Genomic DNA, 17,787 nt, shown 5'->3' on the forward strand with positions numbered 1-17,787 from the left:
AGAATTTTAGTTTTGTAATGCGTTTTATTTGCATGCACTCTGCATTACATCCTTATGTATAAATATTTCACCCTCTATTACTTCAAAATTATTTACTTTATGAACTGTGCGATAGGTAATCACCCACCCAGCCTCTGTGTTCTGCACCCTAATGCTGACGGGTTTGCCAGAGGGAAACTACAAACACGAAGACGTCGCCAATCTGGTGTGGCCTTATTTCTCCAAGCAGAATCTTCAGACTCTCTGTTACAACATCGTGGTCCTCCCACTGCAGAGGAGGGTAAGGAGTTGCTCTGGTTGTAATGCAGCTTCTCGCGATTTGCCACCTTTCAGACAAACACAGTTAGCATGAATGAGAACTAGAGTAGCCAAAAAAATGAACTCGAGCAACAGCAGCACTACAACAACATATTCTTACTAGAGTAAAAGTAAAAAGTAGCCCTCCAGGAAATTACTGAAGAGTGAAAATGTCTTTGGTAAAAAGTCTATTCAAGTACTGAGCAACTGATCAAATTATTGTGGTCAACAGCCCAAAAATTGTCTGAGGTTGTGATCTGCTGTTTAGGGAAATTCTTGTTCGTTTTGATAAAGGGAGACACTGAGTCAATCAGAGAAATGCGCTTTTGTCTTTAGATATTTTATTTAGAAAATCAGAGTAAATATCAGAGATCAGCATGTGAGAGAAGTAAAGGAAGAAGAAGGAGGAAGTGAAACTTAACTTCTCCTTTTATATCTTATCAGTTACGTACACGGCGCCTGCCACCTGTCTCTCACCTGTAGGGAGTTTCTCTCTGTTTCTCCCGTCTCTGGTTAATTGGTACCTTTGTCCCTAAATCAAACCCTCTTAGAATGATTAAATTGTTTACAACTTGGATACATTAAATTAAGAATATAGCCACAAAAGGTAGTTATTGAGAAAGGTTTATGTCAGAATGTTACACATTAATGGTAAAAATGTGTTAAACTGTGTGAATAAACTGATTGATTGATTAAAACACTCTGACGTTTGGCTTTAACTAACCCAAAGTTAAAAATTCTCTTTCATTTTCCCGTCCGCTCTAGGCCTTTGTGTTTTTCTGCGACTGGGAGGCGTTCAGCAACTTCATCCTGAATATCCGCCAAAAGCCGTTATGTGTGAAGAAGTCGCCTGTGTTCCTCCACTTGGTCATGCAGTGCATTCGACCTGGAAACAGCGAGGTGTGGAAACAGTCTGTGCTCCATTTAAAACAGGCCATATTAGCTGCTGATTTACAGACTGTTAAATTCGATTGGATATGTTTTGGATTTATATAGATGGAAAAACTCGTTTTAAATAAAAGGTGCTTTTGTAGAAATTATTTCAACTTTCTCTGTCATTCTGTCGTCACAGGAAATGATGTACAAAACGATGATGAGATGGAGCAATGTGGTGAGTTCACTCATCTTTTTGTTGAATCTGCAGTTTCAATCTACAAAAAGCACAAAATATTACCAAGTATTCTTGTCCAGTTTCTAGTGCAAATATCTTATTAGACTTGAAATAAGACAAAACTAACTTACAAGTAAGTTTGTAGCAAGATATAGGAGCTTGTTTAAGTAAACAATTCCTTAATATTGATGAAAAAAATACTTATTTGGTAGATTATTTTACTTATAACATGGGAGAAATGAAATAATCTGCCTTGGAAGTATTTTTTTATCAATACGAAGGAATTATATCAGATATAAAGGAATATATTACAATATATTCTAAACAAACTAAACATGCAATAATTTAATTAAGCAAATAAAAAAGGGATGTGTAAAACGTAAAAACGATTTTAAGATTTGCAGTTTAAGTGTTAACTAGAAAAGAGGTGACAAAATTTAGTCAATTTTGAGCAATAAAATCAGGATTTAGGTCACTCTTTTGTAATCAAGTTTAATAAATTAATTAAAAGCAGCAAAGTCAGCTGTAGATTAGAGGTGGAGCTTCAGGAGAATGCAGCTTGTTTTTATTTAAAAATAAATAATTGGTTCTATTCATAACATTTTCAATTGTAAGAGGATTTTTAGTTTCTGCAATAATTTTGAACTAAGTAAATGTAAAGTCTCCATCAACATCAACAATTCATTGTTGAAGTGAATTCAGGGGCCACACACAGTCAGTTAAGGGGCCGCAAAAGGCCCCCAAACCACACTTTGGAAACCCCAACTTAAAGCAAGCTCCTCTATCATATTGAAAAGTTACTTGTAAGTTAGTTTAATCTAATGTAAAATGTCTAGATAAAAAAATACTTGGAAAGACTTTGTGATTTTGCGGTTCACATAAATAAAACAAATCACTTTAACAAATAGCTTTTTCTGTAGCCTGTTGCAGATCCGGGCTCCCTGGAGGAGCGGCTGCTGTGTGTGGAGATCACTGAACTGCACCTGTGGCTCATCCAGGACATAATGAAGGAAGTGGCTTCCATCGCCAGCTTTGTCAACTTCCTGCCGCTCGGTAACAGGGTGAGCGAGTCCAACACTTTCTGAGATACTTTTTAAACAGCGATGTGATGATTGGAAAACTTGTTTATTGTTTACTAACCAAGTTGTATAATACTTTAATACTTTCAGTTGTAGTTTTGTCCCTATTTTTGCTTGATGTGATTATTTAGAGTCCAAGTTGAGCATATTTATGAATTATTTCACACGGCATGCATTGCTGAAACACACAAGTTTTATTAAATTAGCTGACTGGAAGTTTACAAATACTTCACGCCACTTATTTCTTGAATTATTCGTTGTAGTTTGTATTTATTACACTCTACATCTATTTTTAAAATGCTGTTGCTCTTAAACAATATTTTTTCTACTTGGTGTTCTGTTTAGATGTTAATTAAAAACATTATTTTGCCTCAGATTTGCGTTGAGATGTTCGACTCCACCGGCGTGAAGAAGGTGGTGGAGGAATTCGCCTCCAGAAAGAAGTTATCGACACACAAGATCTGGTATGTTTGAAAAGAAAACAGTGAAGAAAATGGAAATACTTACACATCTACTTAGGATGAAGCTCTGTGGAGACTTTTTAGTAGAATAATTGTTGATAAATTAAAAGAAAATATATTACTGTTCTGTAACCTTTCCCTTAACATAATTTTAAAATTAGAAAAAAAAAAATTTAAAAGGAAAATAATTTAGGAGTTAACATTTAAAACGTGCTTTAACAGATAAAGTTGAAAGTTTTCTGTTCTTGAAAGTCCTGCTCTCTCTCGCTCTCCCACAGCCGTTAATAGCAACAGATTTTTAAATCGTTGCTCATGTTGTAAGTAGATATTTTTTGAGGAGTCACATTGAAAAGTGTTGTTGGCGCCATCTGATGGTGTTTAGATGCGGTGCGTTCTAAAATCTGATGTTGGATTTTTTTTTCAGTGTTTTTTTTATAATTTTGGACAAATGTCATCTTAAACAAAAAAATGTAAATTAAAAAATGTTTTTTTGTTTTTTCACTTGATCCACCATAAATTTAGGCAATTTTTGATTGCAAATATATAAAAAGCACCAACGTTTCCATTTTTTAAAATGTTTTTATTTTTATTTTTATTTTTTGCTTGACAGGAGCAGAGTTGGACATGTTGAGTCGTGAGTATTTTCTATTCAGTTTCTTCATGTGCAAAAATAACAGTAGGAAATGTGTTGGCCTTTAAAAATTTTGCAAAAATAAACTAAAAAACTACATTTAATTTTTATGTTAGACACGTTTAACTTCTAAGAGATATTTTTTTTCATGCAATTACTCAAATTTGTACAATTTTCTTCTTTCCCCTCTGTGAAATTAAGGTTATATTTTTGCATTAGTCAAACGTTTAATGTTTTATTGCAGTTCGAAGGACCTCAGGAAGCGTCTGCAGTGCTGTAAGATGACGACCTGTGAACTTAAGGAGTCTGCTAAAATAACTTCGTCAGTTTCCAAACCTGGACCAAAAGGTGCCAAAACTCTAAATGTTTACAAACTTGAAGTTGAAAGATTTCCTGAGCAAACATTTAAACAGTATTAGTTTATACAGTAATATTAAATCAATTAGAATATACATCCAGATGATTCTTGTTTACAGAGTTGGGTTGTAACTAGTTACATTTACTCAATTACATTTACTGGAGTAACTTTAAACATGTTTTAATTAAGCTAACGATCTGTAAGTATATCCACCCAAAGCTCCTCAAGTGGTGTAATTTTTGTTTCATCCAATTAAAATTCTGTAAAAAAAAAAACTAAACAAAAACGAGATCTCCTATTAGCACGTTTTCTAATAATCGGCTAATAAACAATAATGACTATATCAAGCCTGCAATGTATTTTAGCTGCAGATGCATTTTGGCTGCACATGATCAACCAGGCACTAAAGGAATGCTCTTATTGCAGTTTAGGTCATTAAAACTTTTACTTTATTTTTTAAATAAGGAATTGAAATATTTGCATGTTTTAATGTATTTCTGATGTTGTATAAAATAAAAAAATCTGCAGAATGTGCAGTAATTTTCAATTAATTGTCATTATAATCGATAGAATAATTGATTACAAAAATATTTTAGTTGCAGCTGTAGTCTAATGTAATTTCAATAGCTGTAAGCAGAAAAGCATCATGATTGTTCGTAGAGTTACTGAAATTAATAATATTATCGCTTATTGAATGGGTCTGTGTGTCTGTTCTTCTTCCTCAAAAATCCTATAATAATCTGTGAAAACTCAAAATTCATTTTACACTATTTTTAACTATTTGGTTGGTTGTCTTTGTGTGTTTGCTGATAAAACAAAACCAGCATTCAGAGCAACAAATTGACTCATTTTTGTTTAGATCTGATCAAATGTAATCCTGTCTTTGTTTCCTGAAGTTCCTGTGAGTGAACAGAAAACTCAGACAGAAGCTCCTCCAGCAGCCGCCGGCGTCGTTTCCCTCACACTGACTGGAGCGTCCAAACAGCGGCCTGCTGCTGCTTCTTCCTCCTCTCCCTCAGCTACGGATCGCTCCCTGACCGTGGGAGAGAGGCTGGAACATCTGCTGCTGCCACAAAAAATTAGTAAGAAATCTGATTATGCAGTGAAAAAAATTCAGTTTTCCTCTTTTACTAACCTTCTCTTTGCATTACAGGCTGCCTTGATGAAAACGCTGTCAAATCACCAAAAGTAAGGTTCCTTTCTTTTTTCCTAAGCAAAGTTTGTCCTCATTAATAAGAGGTGATGGAGGTTGTTGAGGAAAATAAATATTCTTAGTGTTTAATACAGGATTAGTTTGGATAACATCTTAGAGGGCTTTAAGTTAGCCCTGCAGAAAAGAATCTGTTATCGGGGAGGAACCATAAGTTAACTCTGGCAGCGAGGAGACATCTCACGTCATCTCCCTCAGAGAAACACGAAAACTTAAGGAAAAACAAACTAACGACACATAATAGTTTTAATAACTGCAATTTAATTAGTAAAATACCATTTAGTTCAAATTAACATGACTTGAACTAGTCTAACCTAGGCCAAACATAGTACCAGTTAGTTAAACATAATCAAAACTAGCATAACATTAATTAGAAAATGTTTAGAATGAAGGTGTTTATATTGAAAATGCTCAGGGATATTCTATAAGTGTTTTATTCTTAAAATCTGTGCTTTGATCTAAGAGGATGCAGAAGTTCTGGACCACTTTGCGTACCAGGCTTCATGTCAATCTAAAATTACTGCACTCATCTGTATTTGTAGGAATTTACCCAGCAGGGAAATAAAATAGGTCTAACTTTTGGTTTAACTCTGGTGAAAGACTAGAGGCTTTGTTCCAACCAGGAATTAGGAGTAACATCACATTTCAAACTGGCATGAGAAGAGCTGCTCTGAATGACCTTTGGTCTCCCTTGTCTAGGTAGAGAAGCGCCGTAGCCCTGAAATTAAACAGGTCTCAGAAGGTAATAAAATTGACCCAACTGAGTAATTTCATACCAGTTGTAGCCGTATTAGGAGAACAACACGCCTTAATTGCAGAAATTAAAGCAAAGAAAACACAATTTTGAATAAAACTACGAATCGGATTTGCTATTTGCAGCCGCCTGGCAATCTCCAAAAAACGTGTTTTTTTTGTTTGTTTTTTTTTTGTTTTTTTTGCCTTTTTCCTGTTTTTCTATTTCCTACTTTTCTACTTGTCTCAGGTAAATGAATGTCTGTTTCAGTGTGTTTGAAGTGTCTGTGTCGTCGATGTGATTTTATACATTTTAGAAAAAAATGTTGGAATAAACTCTGAACATGTATGATGTGGAGCCCTGACTGTTATCTCTATGTGGCTTTTGTTTCCACACATGGCATCACTGAATCCAGGAGAACAAGGGAATATAACGAGCCAGAAAGTTAATGATTAATATTCTCTTACAAGGTCCAAGCACTTTTCCCCTGATTCATGTCATTAAAATGAAATTAATCTATTGTGTGATATCTGGCTCAAACAGGGTCTGACAAAATTTCCTGAAACCACAAATTGCTTCTGAAGCGATAAGTAATCAAATAACTGAAACAATATTTGTAAAATAGTTTTTATATATTTTGTATTTATTTTGCTTTTATTTTAATGTAGCTTTTTTTTCTATTTTTATGTATTTATTTAAACTTTTTCTTGTTTTTTTTTCTCAAAATTTTGACAATTTTCTGGGATAAAGTCAGAATTCTTTTTTTTTTTTTTTTTTTCAGTGGCCCTAATGTTCTTCCGTACCACCCCATTCCTAACAAATGTATTCCATGTGGAATATGTTCGAGTTCTGATTTTTCCAATGTTTTTTGTGGGACCGACCTGCCGCTACAGTAGAAGATATTAAGTTTTTTTGCACGCCTCTGCCACACATTTAACAAATTTCTTTGTCCCCGTGTCTTTGAAACGCTCAGAAAACCTTAATATATATTTTTCCTCTTCAGTTGTACATAAATCTGTGTACGAGTGCTCTTAAGATTTGTTTATTGTAAATGTACTGTCTAAATGATTTCTCATAAAGCAGACTTGGAGGCATATTGACACTCAAACATCCTTCCTTGCGAACTGCTAACCATCTTTGTGCAACTTTGTTTCTCCCGTTTGTTTTATTCTAGTCTAATTCAGTTTACACAAGGCTGCTGTTAATAACAAACCTGCCAAAGTATCACGACGGCTGCTACACTGAGAGCGACATCGCAGATCTGCTCGGATTTGAATACATGGAAAAAAACATCTACGTGATTCCTCAGGCATGCATGGTAGGCCTGACTTTATTTTACTTTAACTCTGCATAATCTTTATCCTGATTAATTGTTATAATTGATTACATTTTTTTTATTTCAGGCTTTTGTGCTCGTGCCCAATCATCAAGCTGCGCAAGAAGCTTCCCAAAAAGAATCCTTGACTCTAAACGGACAGAAACTCTGCGTCCGGATTGTCATCAGCAAGATTTTTATGGCTCCAGTAAGTAGGTTTAATGTAGAGAACCTTTATTGTGGTTTAATTAATAATTATGTTCATTTGAATAGTTTGTGTGGCCCATTAAAGAGCGAGAAGTTTGATATATTTGCTGGAGAACTTCTTCCATAGCAGTAAGGCCCAAATATACGGAACCCCATAAGGACCATAGGTGGAATTCTTTTTGTTGCCTAGCAACAGTGTTACATTTCCACTCAGTACTTTTCCGATCCATCACAATACTAAAAGTCTTTCTGCTACAACAGTTGTGTCCAAAACTTCTTCATTTTGTGGCCTAAAATGTCAAGCTGAAGCGACTCACTGTTTTTTTTTCCTTTGTAAATATAATTATAAATAAGATTCAACTTTTTTTTTATTTTAGCAACAAGAACAGGATGTGACACAATCTTGCTTAATTTTGACAGTTTCTTAAATGGCTGCGCTTAACACTGCATTTTAGAAAAAAACGACTGGATGTTTTTGGTCACTATTGCTAATAAATTAAAAACGTGGATGAAGACTTTAACCTCTAACTCAGAAACATAAACATGACAGAAACGTTCAAACAAACGGATGCTGAGTAATCCTTGTTACTCGATTCTGTTCTTGTTTCAGTTTGAATTTTATAAATCTCTGATGGACCTGGTCGGATTTGTAAGTATCTACACCTTTCTTCATAAATGTAACTTAAAAAACTGTTTTACTGTTTAATCATAGTCTTGAAATACAAAAGGAAATTTTTGAAAAGGACATTTAAAATTAAAAACTGACCTGATTAATTTTGTATGTCTGCATTTTCTGCAGTGGATAATAAGAAATCCTTTAAAATTTTGTTTTGCCTTTAATGTGACACATATATTGTACAATTCAACTGAAAAACAAAGACTTACAAGAAAAAACTATCAGAAATGTTATTTTTACTATTTTCTCCACAGTTTTTTCAATAAGAGTATCAATAATTAGAAATATGAATATATTTGAAAATGTGAATAAATGCAGTTAGTGTGAGCAGTTTAGTGACACAAACCACCTGTTTAAATGGGACATATTATGGCCAAGTTTTTCAACTTCCGTTTCTACTACTTCTAAAAAAACAACCCAAGAGCTTAGAAAAATTACCCAGCTGTTTCTTGACAATAGGTTAATGCTTTTGGTGTCTGGAAAACAAGCCATTTCACAATTGGGAAGGCACTGACCCTCCTCACCTTGCAGCCCCAGCAAAACTCCAGCCCTGTTACCTAGCAACCTCAGCAAAATTCCAGCCCTGTTACCTAGCAACCCCAGCAGAGCTCCAGCACGTTTTGTCAGCTGGTTTTACTGCTTTATTTGCTGCACAGTGACTGATGGTAAAGAGGAAATAAAAGTCCATGATTTACTGATTTTTAAGTTATTTTTCTTGGTCTCATTCAAAAACGATTTTTACTGGTGTTTTCATTTAAGATGGTGTTTCTCCATTCCAGTCCTCAGGCCCCCTGCCCTGCATGTTTTAGGTGTTTCTCTTGTGCCACACCTGGATTGAATCTGTGGCTGATTGACAGACTTGTACAGTACCTGAGGCTGCAGAAGAAGTCATGCAGTCATCTGAGTCAGCTGTTCTGGAATAGAGGCACATCTCAAACATGCAGAGCAGGAAGGCCTGAGGACTGGAATTGGGAAGCTTTGATTTAAGAGAATAACCTCAATGAATATTAAAAAAATAAAATAAAATTAGTGAACAGTTGCATAAAATTTTTTGCGTAAGCATTTTACTTTTTTCCTTGAGCAGCCGGTCACTGATGATGGAACCAGAACCATCTACATCAAAAACATCTCACCGAGCGAGACCCGGGACCTCAGGGAGACGCTGCGAAAAATCAGACATGTTACAAACTACCTTCCTCTGCTCAACAAGGTAGGAACAAACACACTCCTCCTACAAACACACTTGTTAAAGTAAAATGCATTCAGTCTGACTCCGCTGTGTGGCGTTTTTATTCATTTCATTGTTCAGGTGTTTATAGAGTTCAAGTCCGGCCGCGATGCTGATCGGATCGGAGTTTGGTACAGCCTCCTGAAGCGCTGCCCTGCTCATAAGGTCTACAGGATGAAACTGCCCCGAAGCAACAGCACATCTCTGCGTAAGGCTCAAATATTCTTATCTACTTATTTGTTTTAAATTTAAGGAAATCCTTGTTTATGTTTGGACAGTGAAGAAATTATTACAGTAACAATAACAGCTGGAATAGATGGAAGAATCTAACTGTGGAAAAGTGTCACAATTCATTGTTTACAAATAAAAATGAGGTTGAAAAAATTGCATAAATTAAATAACCATAGCCTGAATATTTAAACCAGCCGTGTTGCTGTTCACTTGTTTCTCCTGCAGCACCCAAGATGGCTCCAAACGCTCTGCCAGACGCCAACATCGTCACCGGGGCGGTTGCCCCGGTAACAAACTGCGGTGTTCCACAGGGCAGCTCGCCACCATTTTCAGTTACCTTGACGACCGATCCTTATGTCTTCCCGACCGAGTCTCCTTGGTTCATCATCCCAAGTAAGGGGAAGTTAAGAATCAAAAGTATTCAACCTCTTTTTTTATTGGCTTTTAAAACTCAATCATTATCAACAAAACTGGCTTTTTTGACAAAAAAAGAATGCTTCAAATAAAAATCCTTTGTCAGCAAAATCTTATTTCTACAAAGTAAAAATATCACACAAATATTCTTAAAGTGAAAGATCAATCTACTAAATGAAGGGGGTGAATATGGAGTCACTTATTTTATCTTCCGTAAATTTATTCATCATTGTTTTGTAGAAATTAATGTCGAGGGTTTTTTGTTTTATTTTTCGTCAAAAAAGCCAATTTTGTTGATCATGACTGATTTGTACAAGCAACAAAAAAGGGTAAAACCTATAAAGAGGCGAATTCTTCTTATAGGCACTGTAAGAAAACAGTATTTCTGAAAAAGTGACTCTTGTGTTTTTGCTGTATAGATTTTACCACAATCGCAACCAAGAAGAACTTGTGGGTAAGAATTTTTATTTACCTTTTTTATATTTTACATCCCAAAAAGTCAGGTTTAAAAAAAATACATGTATACTCTTTATTCAGCTATGATAAGTAAATTTCTCCTGAAAAATCTCAATGTGTCATGAAAATAATGCAGACACCTGCCAGTAAGGGCCCCGGGGCCTCCGTCATCATGCTGACGGGTTTACCTGAAGGAAACTACAAACACGAAGACGTCGCCAAGCTGGTGTGGAAATATTTCCCCAAGCAGAACCTTCGGACCCTCTACTACAACATCGTGGTCCTCCCTCTGCAGAGGAGGGTGAGAAAACGGACCCTGCTGTTCCTCCTTTACAGCGCTTCTCCAGCTTTCTCAGGAGCACTAAACCCATTTAACAAACACTAACTTGAAATTTCCCCGCAATAACACAACATCTTAATAGAAAGCTATCAAAACAAACTCTGTTTCATTTTAGACCTGAAATAAAAATCCACTAAATATAAAAATTTGAGAACGACTGCTCCATTACTATAAGTGCGTTTTGACTTTATGCTTTCATTGTGCTTTAGGCTTTTGTTTTCTTCACCGACTGGACGTCGTGCTGCAGTTTTGTTGAAGATTTCTTCAAAAATCCGGCTTCCATCAAAGACTCCAAGCTGTTTATCCACCAGGTTTTACAGGAAATGCTTTCTGGTCACACTGAGGTAAATCTGCCCCTGGGTTCTCCTGATTAAAGCTAGGACTGGACGATAAATCAATAACAATATATACTGCGATAGACACATGATCAATATCAATAGAATGTCCAATAATTTCACTGAACTCTGATCCAGAACCGCACAGATTTCTGCGGCATTTAGCCAGAAGAAAGATTTTAGCTAAGCTAGGTTAGTGGAATCCACTAACTCACTCACTCTGTGGTTACCTAAGCAACAACCTGCTGAGTAACAACCACCACAGCAGTTTAATGTTTCATCATTGATCCATATAACTCCTTAAAAATAAACAGCAGCAGTGAGGAGTAAAACTGTGGATAAAACCAGCAGTTTTTTATCTACTGAATTTTCAGGCCTTTGTTATTTTACTACTAAAGTATTGGGCTGGGAATCGACTGTATCTGATTTTGATCTGTATTGGGAATAGAACATATTTCTGGGTGGAATCCATAACAATCAAGATGAACACAAACATTTGGAATATGTCGCTCTGTGTATATTAGATCCCTTTTGAATGAACTTTTCAATGACAGTGCATCTGTATTGAACTCATCATGCTATGTATGAAAATGAAACGTAAACAGTTTTTGTTTTGATCGTTTTTTCGCAGGGGGTCATGTACAGAAATATGATGAAATGGAGCAATGCGGTAAGAAGTCTCTCTTCCTTGATCGACGGCCTCCTCCTTCTGATCCCGTTTTTGACAAACCGTCTGTGGTTTTCTAGCACGTTCCGGAGCTCGAGGGTCTGGAGGAGCGGCTGGTCGTTGTGGTGATGGCCAACATTTCTGTGTACCTCATCATAAAGGTTGTGGAGAAGGTGGAGTCCATCGCGCCGATCGTCAGCTTTCTGCCGCTCGCCAAACGGGTACGACGACGCAAACGCCTCCACTGACGTTTGATAATGTTTAGCGATCGATCAATCAAGTTTATTTACAAGGCAGGTCAAAGTGCTTTACTTTGTGAAAACATAAGAAAAAAACCTCATCATAAACATTTAGTCAACAGTTGTGAAAAACAAGTAGCAGATGTTGCATTTTGTCAAGTTCCATCGTTGAAACAATAAACATCAAACATATTGATCGATTGTTTCAAAAGAAGCTTCAACCAGGTGGGTTTTTAGTCTAGATTTAAAGGAGCTCAGTGTTTCAGCTGTTTTGCTGTTTTCTGGAAGTTTGTTCCAGATTTTTTCGTGCATAGAAGCTGAATGCAGCTTCTCCATGTTTGGTTCTGCTTCTAAAAAAAATCTGATGCGTTTTGGGCCGTTTGTTGTGTAAAAGTGCTTCTTCGTTCTTTTTGTAAATGTTTTTATTTTTCTTATCTTAAACTTCTTTTCATTTTCTTTTTTCTCGTCTTTTTATTTGAGATACGTAACATGACAATCTCTTCTCATCCTAAATCAAAGCACTCACAAATAAATAGTTTCCTGTTTTAATGTGCATGAATGTGTTTCTGTGTCAGATTTGCATTGAGATGGTAGATTCAAGCAGCGTCACTAAAGTGCTGGAGAATACTGATAAAGATTGGTGCGTATTGTAGCAAAGGATTAACTTTTTTTTTTACTGGTTTCATTCATCACTTCTGGTCTAAACTGTTTTGTTTTTCCCTGCACAGGCCAAACATCCAAAGCCTTGAATCGTGAGTATTTTATTTTTAACTGCGTTATCAGTGACTTACTGTAGCTGTTAAAACGTTTACATTTTGTTCATCTTTATTGAAGAATCTTTTTATTTTATTTTATTACATCCTTGTTTAATTTCAGAGTGAAGAGCCTGAAGCAGCGTCTCGACGAATCTGCTAAGATCACAGTAAACCTGAACCTGGACGGCGAACGTGTTGGGACTAAAACTCCAGCTGTAAACAGTGAAGCTCAGCTTCCTGTTGCTGCTGCTTCTGCTGAAAAGACACAGCCTGGAGTCCAAGGACATGTCGGGTGTTCTGCAGAAACGTCCGGTGTTTTCTCATTAGACAAAGAAAACGTATCGTCAGAAACAAAAACACCTCAAACCTGTAAGAAGGCTGTGGCTGAAACAGAAGCTAATATGAAAGAAAAGGCAGAAAAAGCTGAGGCAGAGAACAAAAGCGCGTCCTCCAGATGTACCGCTTCAGAAAAACAAGTGGGTATCTCCGAAAAGGTTCGAGAATCTGCAGAAAAGACGACGAAAGCGAGAAGTGAAACGGTGACTAAAAAGATGGAAGCGGCAGAAGCAGCTAAAGACGTTCAGCCACAAGTTAGCGACGATGATAAACCAGCAGAGCTGAAGGAGATGGACCAAACGGAGGTCAAACGTTCTGGTGAAGCCAAAGAAGAAGTGAAACCCGGCAAAAATCCGCCATTAACAGAGAAAACTGCAAATAATGAAACTTTGACTGGTCCATCTCAGACCACAGTAAAAACCCAGCAGCAGAAAACGGGAACCTCAGGTACTTTTAGCTGCAACATTAGTTTATTAGAGTAAATTAAACTACAGTTTGGGTTTAAATGTGAAGTATTTTACTACCAATTGAACGTACTTTTTAAAAAAAGTTATTATTCAGAGAAGTTACATAAATTTTATGTTTAAAAACTGCTTTTTCTTTGAGTCAGTAATTGACAAACTAAAGTTCTTAGAAGCTTTTTTGATACATAAACATTTTTTTTAGCATATAAGGACCAGAAAGTTTCAGCTGTGACAACTGAAGTTCCTGCATCTGACAAAACTGCTGCCACAAATTCACCTGATTCCCGTTTAACTCCTGGAGAAACGATTGAAAATTCCCTGAACATGACAACGATTTTCAGTTAGAACTGCAGAGCCCAGCGATATCTGTTGAATCGTTCCAGTTCGGCTCTTTATTAATCTCTGGCTCTTGTTAACAGGCTGGCTCTCTGCGCGCAGCTCTCCAACAGTAAGTATGCTTAAGCTCTGCTCTTTATGAAATCCTTTTTGAAACACATTTTTAAAAACATGTTAGGGGTTTACATAAAAAAAATGTAAACATAAGAGGCTTTGTTTGGGTTTCTTTCCTGTCTTTTCTCGTTGTTCATTTGAGGAAAAGCTGTTTTTTTTTTTTTTTTTTTTTTCATTCTGTTTGTGCTGATGTATTTGCGTTTGGGCTCTGTAGTTATCACCTCCATGACTTTATTGTCCTGATTCAAAACATGCATCAGAAACTGATGGAATAATCTACAAACTTTAAGCAAGTTCAGAAGTTAAATAGGGCTGGACGATATGACTGAAAAATATATCACAATAAAAGCGTTTTATATATTAGTTTTAAATATCTAAAATACTGCCAAACTGAAGACGTGTTATGGGGCAAAATCTTAAACTGCTGCTGTGCCAGTTCCTCAGCAAGTCGTTGCTAGGTAACCAAGGAGTGAGAGAGTTGTTGCTAGGTAACCAAACAGTGAGAGAGTTGTTGCTACGTAACCAAAGAGTGAGTGAGTGATTTGATTCCACCAACCTGGCTTAGCTAGCCTTGAGAGTTCAGTGAATATTGTCTACACAGAATATGAAATAATCCATCAGACGTATTATTGATATAGATCACACGATTTATATATATATTGTTATAGATTTATTGTCCAGCTCTACGACCAAAGTAGGGATAGTGAAGCCGCCGGTTCACACGGTGAAAATTTATGAGGGAATTTGTCCAGTTAAACATAGCAGCAGTGAAGAAGCAGCTGAATGAAAAATTGAAATAATTTTGAGAACAATGGCACATCTTTGTACCTGAAATTTCTCTCCAAGCTCATATTTCACATGTGAAGCTTGAAAGAGAAGTAAAAATGATGCTAATCCCTCATTTAGCTCAGACACCAAGAAAGTTGCTCCTGTAGATAATTCATGGCTATGAAATCAACAGATTTTGACTTTTCTGAATGAAGTCTTCAGAAAATGACTGTTTTTTTTTTTTTTAACATCCTGAATGCAAAGGGGAAACTCAGTTGCAGCTGTTAAATTGATAATGCTACGTATAATAATTCCTCCTAAATGTTAGTTGCTGTAGAATAAAGTTTTTTATCGTTTGTCTCCAGTTGCGTTCTCTCTCAACGATTCTGGTGATCCAGAACCTGCCGGAGTTTGGTGATGGCTGCTACACAGAAGCTGAAGTCATCGCTCTGCTCCAGACGTTTGGCATTCAGTGTAACGAAGACAGAATTTTCATCCTTCCTCCATCTCATATAGTAAGTGCCATTCTTTCTTTATTGTCTCAATAGATTTTTCTTTTTTTGTCCTGTTAACTTTTTAGTTTGTTTTCCTTTCAGGCGTTTGTTGTTTTTCCAGATTTAGAGGCAGTGCAAAAACTGACGTCATGGAAGGAGGACATCCTCTTCAAAGGGTCCAAGCTCAAATTCGGTGTCATTAAACGCAAAGAACCATCGAATTTAGTACGTTTTTGAGATGTGCTTGAATCAAGAAAACGTTAAATCCCCATGATGTTACCGTCAACAATAATACAACTTGGCTCAACAAACATAACTATGGCTGCAGATCACATTCAGATTTTTATTTTGTTTCCTTCCAGTTTGGCGTTTATAAATTCTTGAGGAGTTTCACCAGATTTGTAAGCATCTCACGACACACTGACTCATTCCATTAACTCATGCAGATAAAACCACAAAGAAAGTATCGGTTTACCACGACTCAAACATTTACAGCAGCAAACCAATCCTTTTGTTGATCTTCTCTAACAGCATCTGCAGAAAAACTGCATTTGGACAGAAGTGGTTTACATCCAGAACATCTCAGTAAATGAAGTCAAAGATCTTAGAGAAAAGTTGCAAGAGATTGGGAGTGTCGCAAACTACCTGCCGCTGCTCAACAAGGTAAAACACAAACACTCTCGATTGTAGATGTTTGTGTGAAAATGTGACCTTTCTGTTTTGGGCGTTTCAGGTTTTTGTTGAATTTCAAACTTTTTTTGACGCTGATCGGATTGGAGTTTGGCACAGCTTCCTGAAGGATCGGCGCTCCTACAAAATATACAGGCTGGGGCTGCCGGTGTCAACCTACAAATCACAGCGTGAGTCTTATAACGCTGAAGTGAGACAACATAAACCATTAACTAATGGGCTAATTGTGTAAAGGTCATTGTGTGCAAGTCAAAGAAACTGGAGGAATATTTCTCTTGACTTTGCAAAAAACAGGTGGTAAGATATCTTTGAAAAGGTGGAACGGCTCCATCAATTCCATGGGCAAGCGGCAGCTTTATTAGTGAAGTGTATTAATGGGGGTCAGAGATGGTGGATTTGAATATCATGAAGAACTTTAAATCAGTAATTCCATTCAAAAAGTAAAATTTGTATATTAAAGTCATTCGTTAACAGACTGAGTATGTAACGAATATATTATACAAGTTAAATTTTTTTCATGATATTCAAATTTTTAGAAAAAAAAATTAAAATTCCCCTCTCACCCTCTGTGGGTGGTCTCTTTTCATCCTCTGAGCTCGGGTCCTCTACCAGAGGCCTGGGAGCTTGAGGGTTCTGCGCAGTATCATATATATATATATATATATATATATATATATATATATATATATATATATATATATATTTTTTTTTTTACTCCCAGCTTTTTGGGAAAAGTCTACAATGAAAGGGATAAAGGTAAGAGTTTTTTTTTCTGTTGACGGGATTTCCATACTGTCTTCACTAAGTTATTCTGTTATTTTGCTCCATTTGATTTTGTTCATTTTAAATGGCTTTAAAAAAGTTTAATCTGCAGCAGTTTATTGTAGTTGTTGTTATTTATTCATTTATTTATTGAATAATTAACTTTTCTATCTCGATTCCTGTAGAAATGTATGTCGAAAGGTTTCAAGGAGCCAAAAATCATGATGACCGGTTTGTCAAATGAAACCTACACACACAAGAACGTAGCGGCGCTGGTGTGGAAATACTTTGATGTGCAGAATCGTCACGCGCTCTTCTACAATGTGATGGTTTTACCGCTACAGAAGAGGGTAAAGAAATACTGACGTTTGTAACATTTCTGACTCGTGGAAAATGGTTCTGATGTGACTGTCTTCTCATTTTTCCTCCTGTAGGCGTTCGTGTGCTTTCAGAGCTGGCGGGCTTGCTTCACCTTTTTTGGAGATCACTTCGTAAAGCCAATTACCTTCAAAGGCTCCACTGTCTACGCCTATTTGGTGCGGAGTGAGCTCCCCATTCCAGATGACGAGGTATTAAAACTTAGAGGTCCCACAGATGATTTGATATACCACCTCAGTGTTTGGCACTTTTCTGCTAATATTGGAAAAAAAAATTTTGTTTATCACTTTTGCACATTTATCGCACTTAGCTTCCCCTAAATAATTTTTTTCAGATAAATTCTAAAGTGTTTATTTACTTGGTTGTTTTGCAATCTTTCAGTTTAATAAAGTTCAACTTCTGTGAAGTTTTTATCATCAACTGTTAATTTTTCAAGTTTATGCTCTTATTTTGAAGTGGATGAAGAGTTCTTTTTTCCCCCCACCATTATCTGTATTTGATGCAAGAAACATACAGAAATAAAATAAAATACCGAGACTGGATAACAATATAAAGATAAATACAATATCTAAGGGAAAACATTTAAATTATAATGTCAAAATTCAATTGGTGCTCTTTCAAAGGCAGATATAATTTGAAAACAAGTTAGCGCTTTAGCATTAGCTTCTGCCAAATACTGCATTGGTTTAGTGCTTTTGTGTT

The 17,787-nt window shown here is 36.2% G+C and overlaps 1 protein-coding gene across 2 annotated transcripts in view; it reads left to right on the forward strand.

Moving 5' to 3' along the window:
* The window catches only part of LOC106944690 (uncharacterized), a 72,876-nt gene that overhangs the window by 19,079 nt on the left and 36,010 nt on the right, over nt 1-17,787 (forward strand). For both annotated transcript variants that reach the window (XM_015027879.1, XM_015027880.1), the window contains 29 exons: nt 116-280; nt 1,063-1,197; nt 1,370-1,408; nt 2,329-2,469; nt 2,863-2,951; nt 3,559-3,582; nt 3,824-3,927; nt 4,834-5,019; nt 5,091-5,125; nt 7,055-7,198; nt 7,284-7,403; nt 8,013-8,051; nt 9,163-9,288; nt 9,388-9,514; nt 9,763-9,930; nt 10,371-10,405; nt 10,544-10,708; nt 10,957-11,091; nt 11,714-11,752; nt 11,830-11,970; nt 12,564-12,628; nt 12,717-12,740; nt 12,865-13,526; nt 13,963-13,991; nt 15,127-15,276; nt 15,358-15,480; nt 15,618-15,656; nt 15,787-15,918; nt 15,989-16,115. In XM_015027879.1, the coding sequence (XP_014883365.1) occupies nt 116-280; nt 1,063-1,197; nt 1,370-1,408; nt 2,329-2,469; nt 2,863-2,951; nt 3,559-3,582; nt 3,824-3,927; nt 4,834-5,019; nt 5,091-5,125; nt 7,055-7,198; nt 7,284-7,403; nt 8,013-8,051; nt 9,163-9,288; nt 9,388-9,514; nt 9,763-9,930; nt 10,371-10,405; nt 10,544-10,708; nt 10,957-11,091; nt 11,714-11,752; nt 11,830-11,970; nt 12,564-12,628; nt 12,717-12,740; nt 12,865-13,526; nt 13,963-13,991; nt 15,127-15,276; nt 15,358-15,480; nt 15,618-15,656; nt 15,787-15,918; nt 15,989-16,115 (3,508 nt within the window). The remainder of the gene's footprint in view (nt 1-115; nt 281-1,062; nt 1,198-1,369; nt 1,409-2,328; nt 2,470-2,862; nt 2,952-3,558; nt 3,583-3,823; nt 3,928-4,833; nt 5,020-5,090; nt 5,126-7,054; nt 7,199-7,283; nt 7,404-8,012; nt 8,052-9,162; nt 9,289-9,387; nt 9,515-9,762; nt 9,931-10,370; nt 10,406-10,543; nt 10,709-10,956; nt 11,092-11,713; nt 11,753-11,829; nt 11,971-12,563; nt 12,629-12,716; nt 12,741-12,864; nt 13,527-13,962; nt 13,992-15,126; nt 15,277-15,357; nt 15,481-15,617; nt 15,657-15,786; nt 15,919-15,988; nt 16,116-17,787) is intronic.

This window comes from Poecilia latipinna, unplaced genomic scaffold (genome assembly GCF_001443285.1).
Source record: "Poecilia latipinna isolate Pla-1442-1.1 unplaced genomic scaffold, P_latipinna-1.0 Scaffold108, whole genome shotgun sequence".
Lineage (NCBI taxonomy): Eukaryota > Metazoa > Chordata > Actinopteri > Cyprinodontiformes > Poeciliidae > Poecilia > Poecilia latipinna.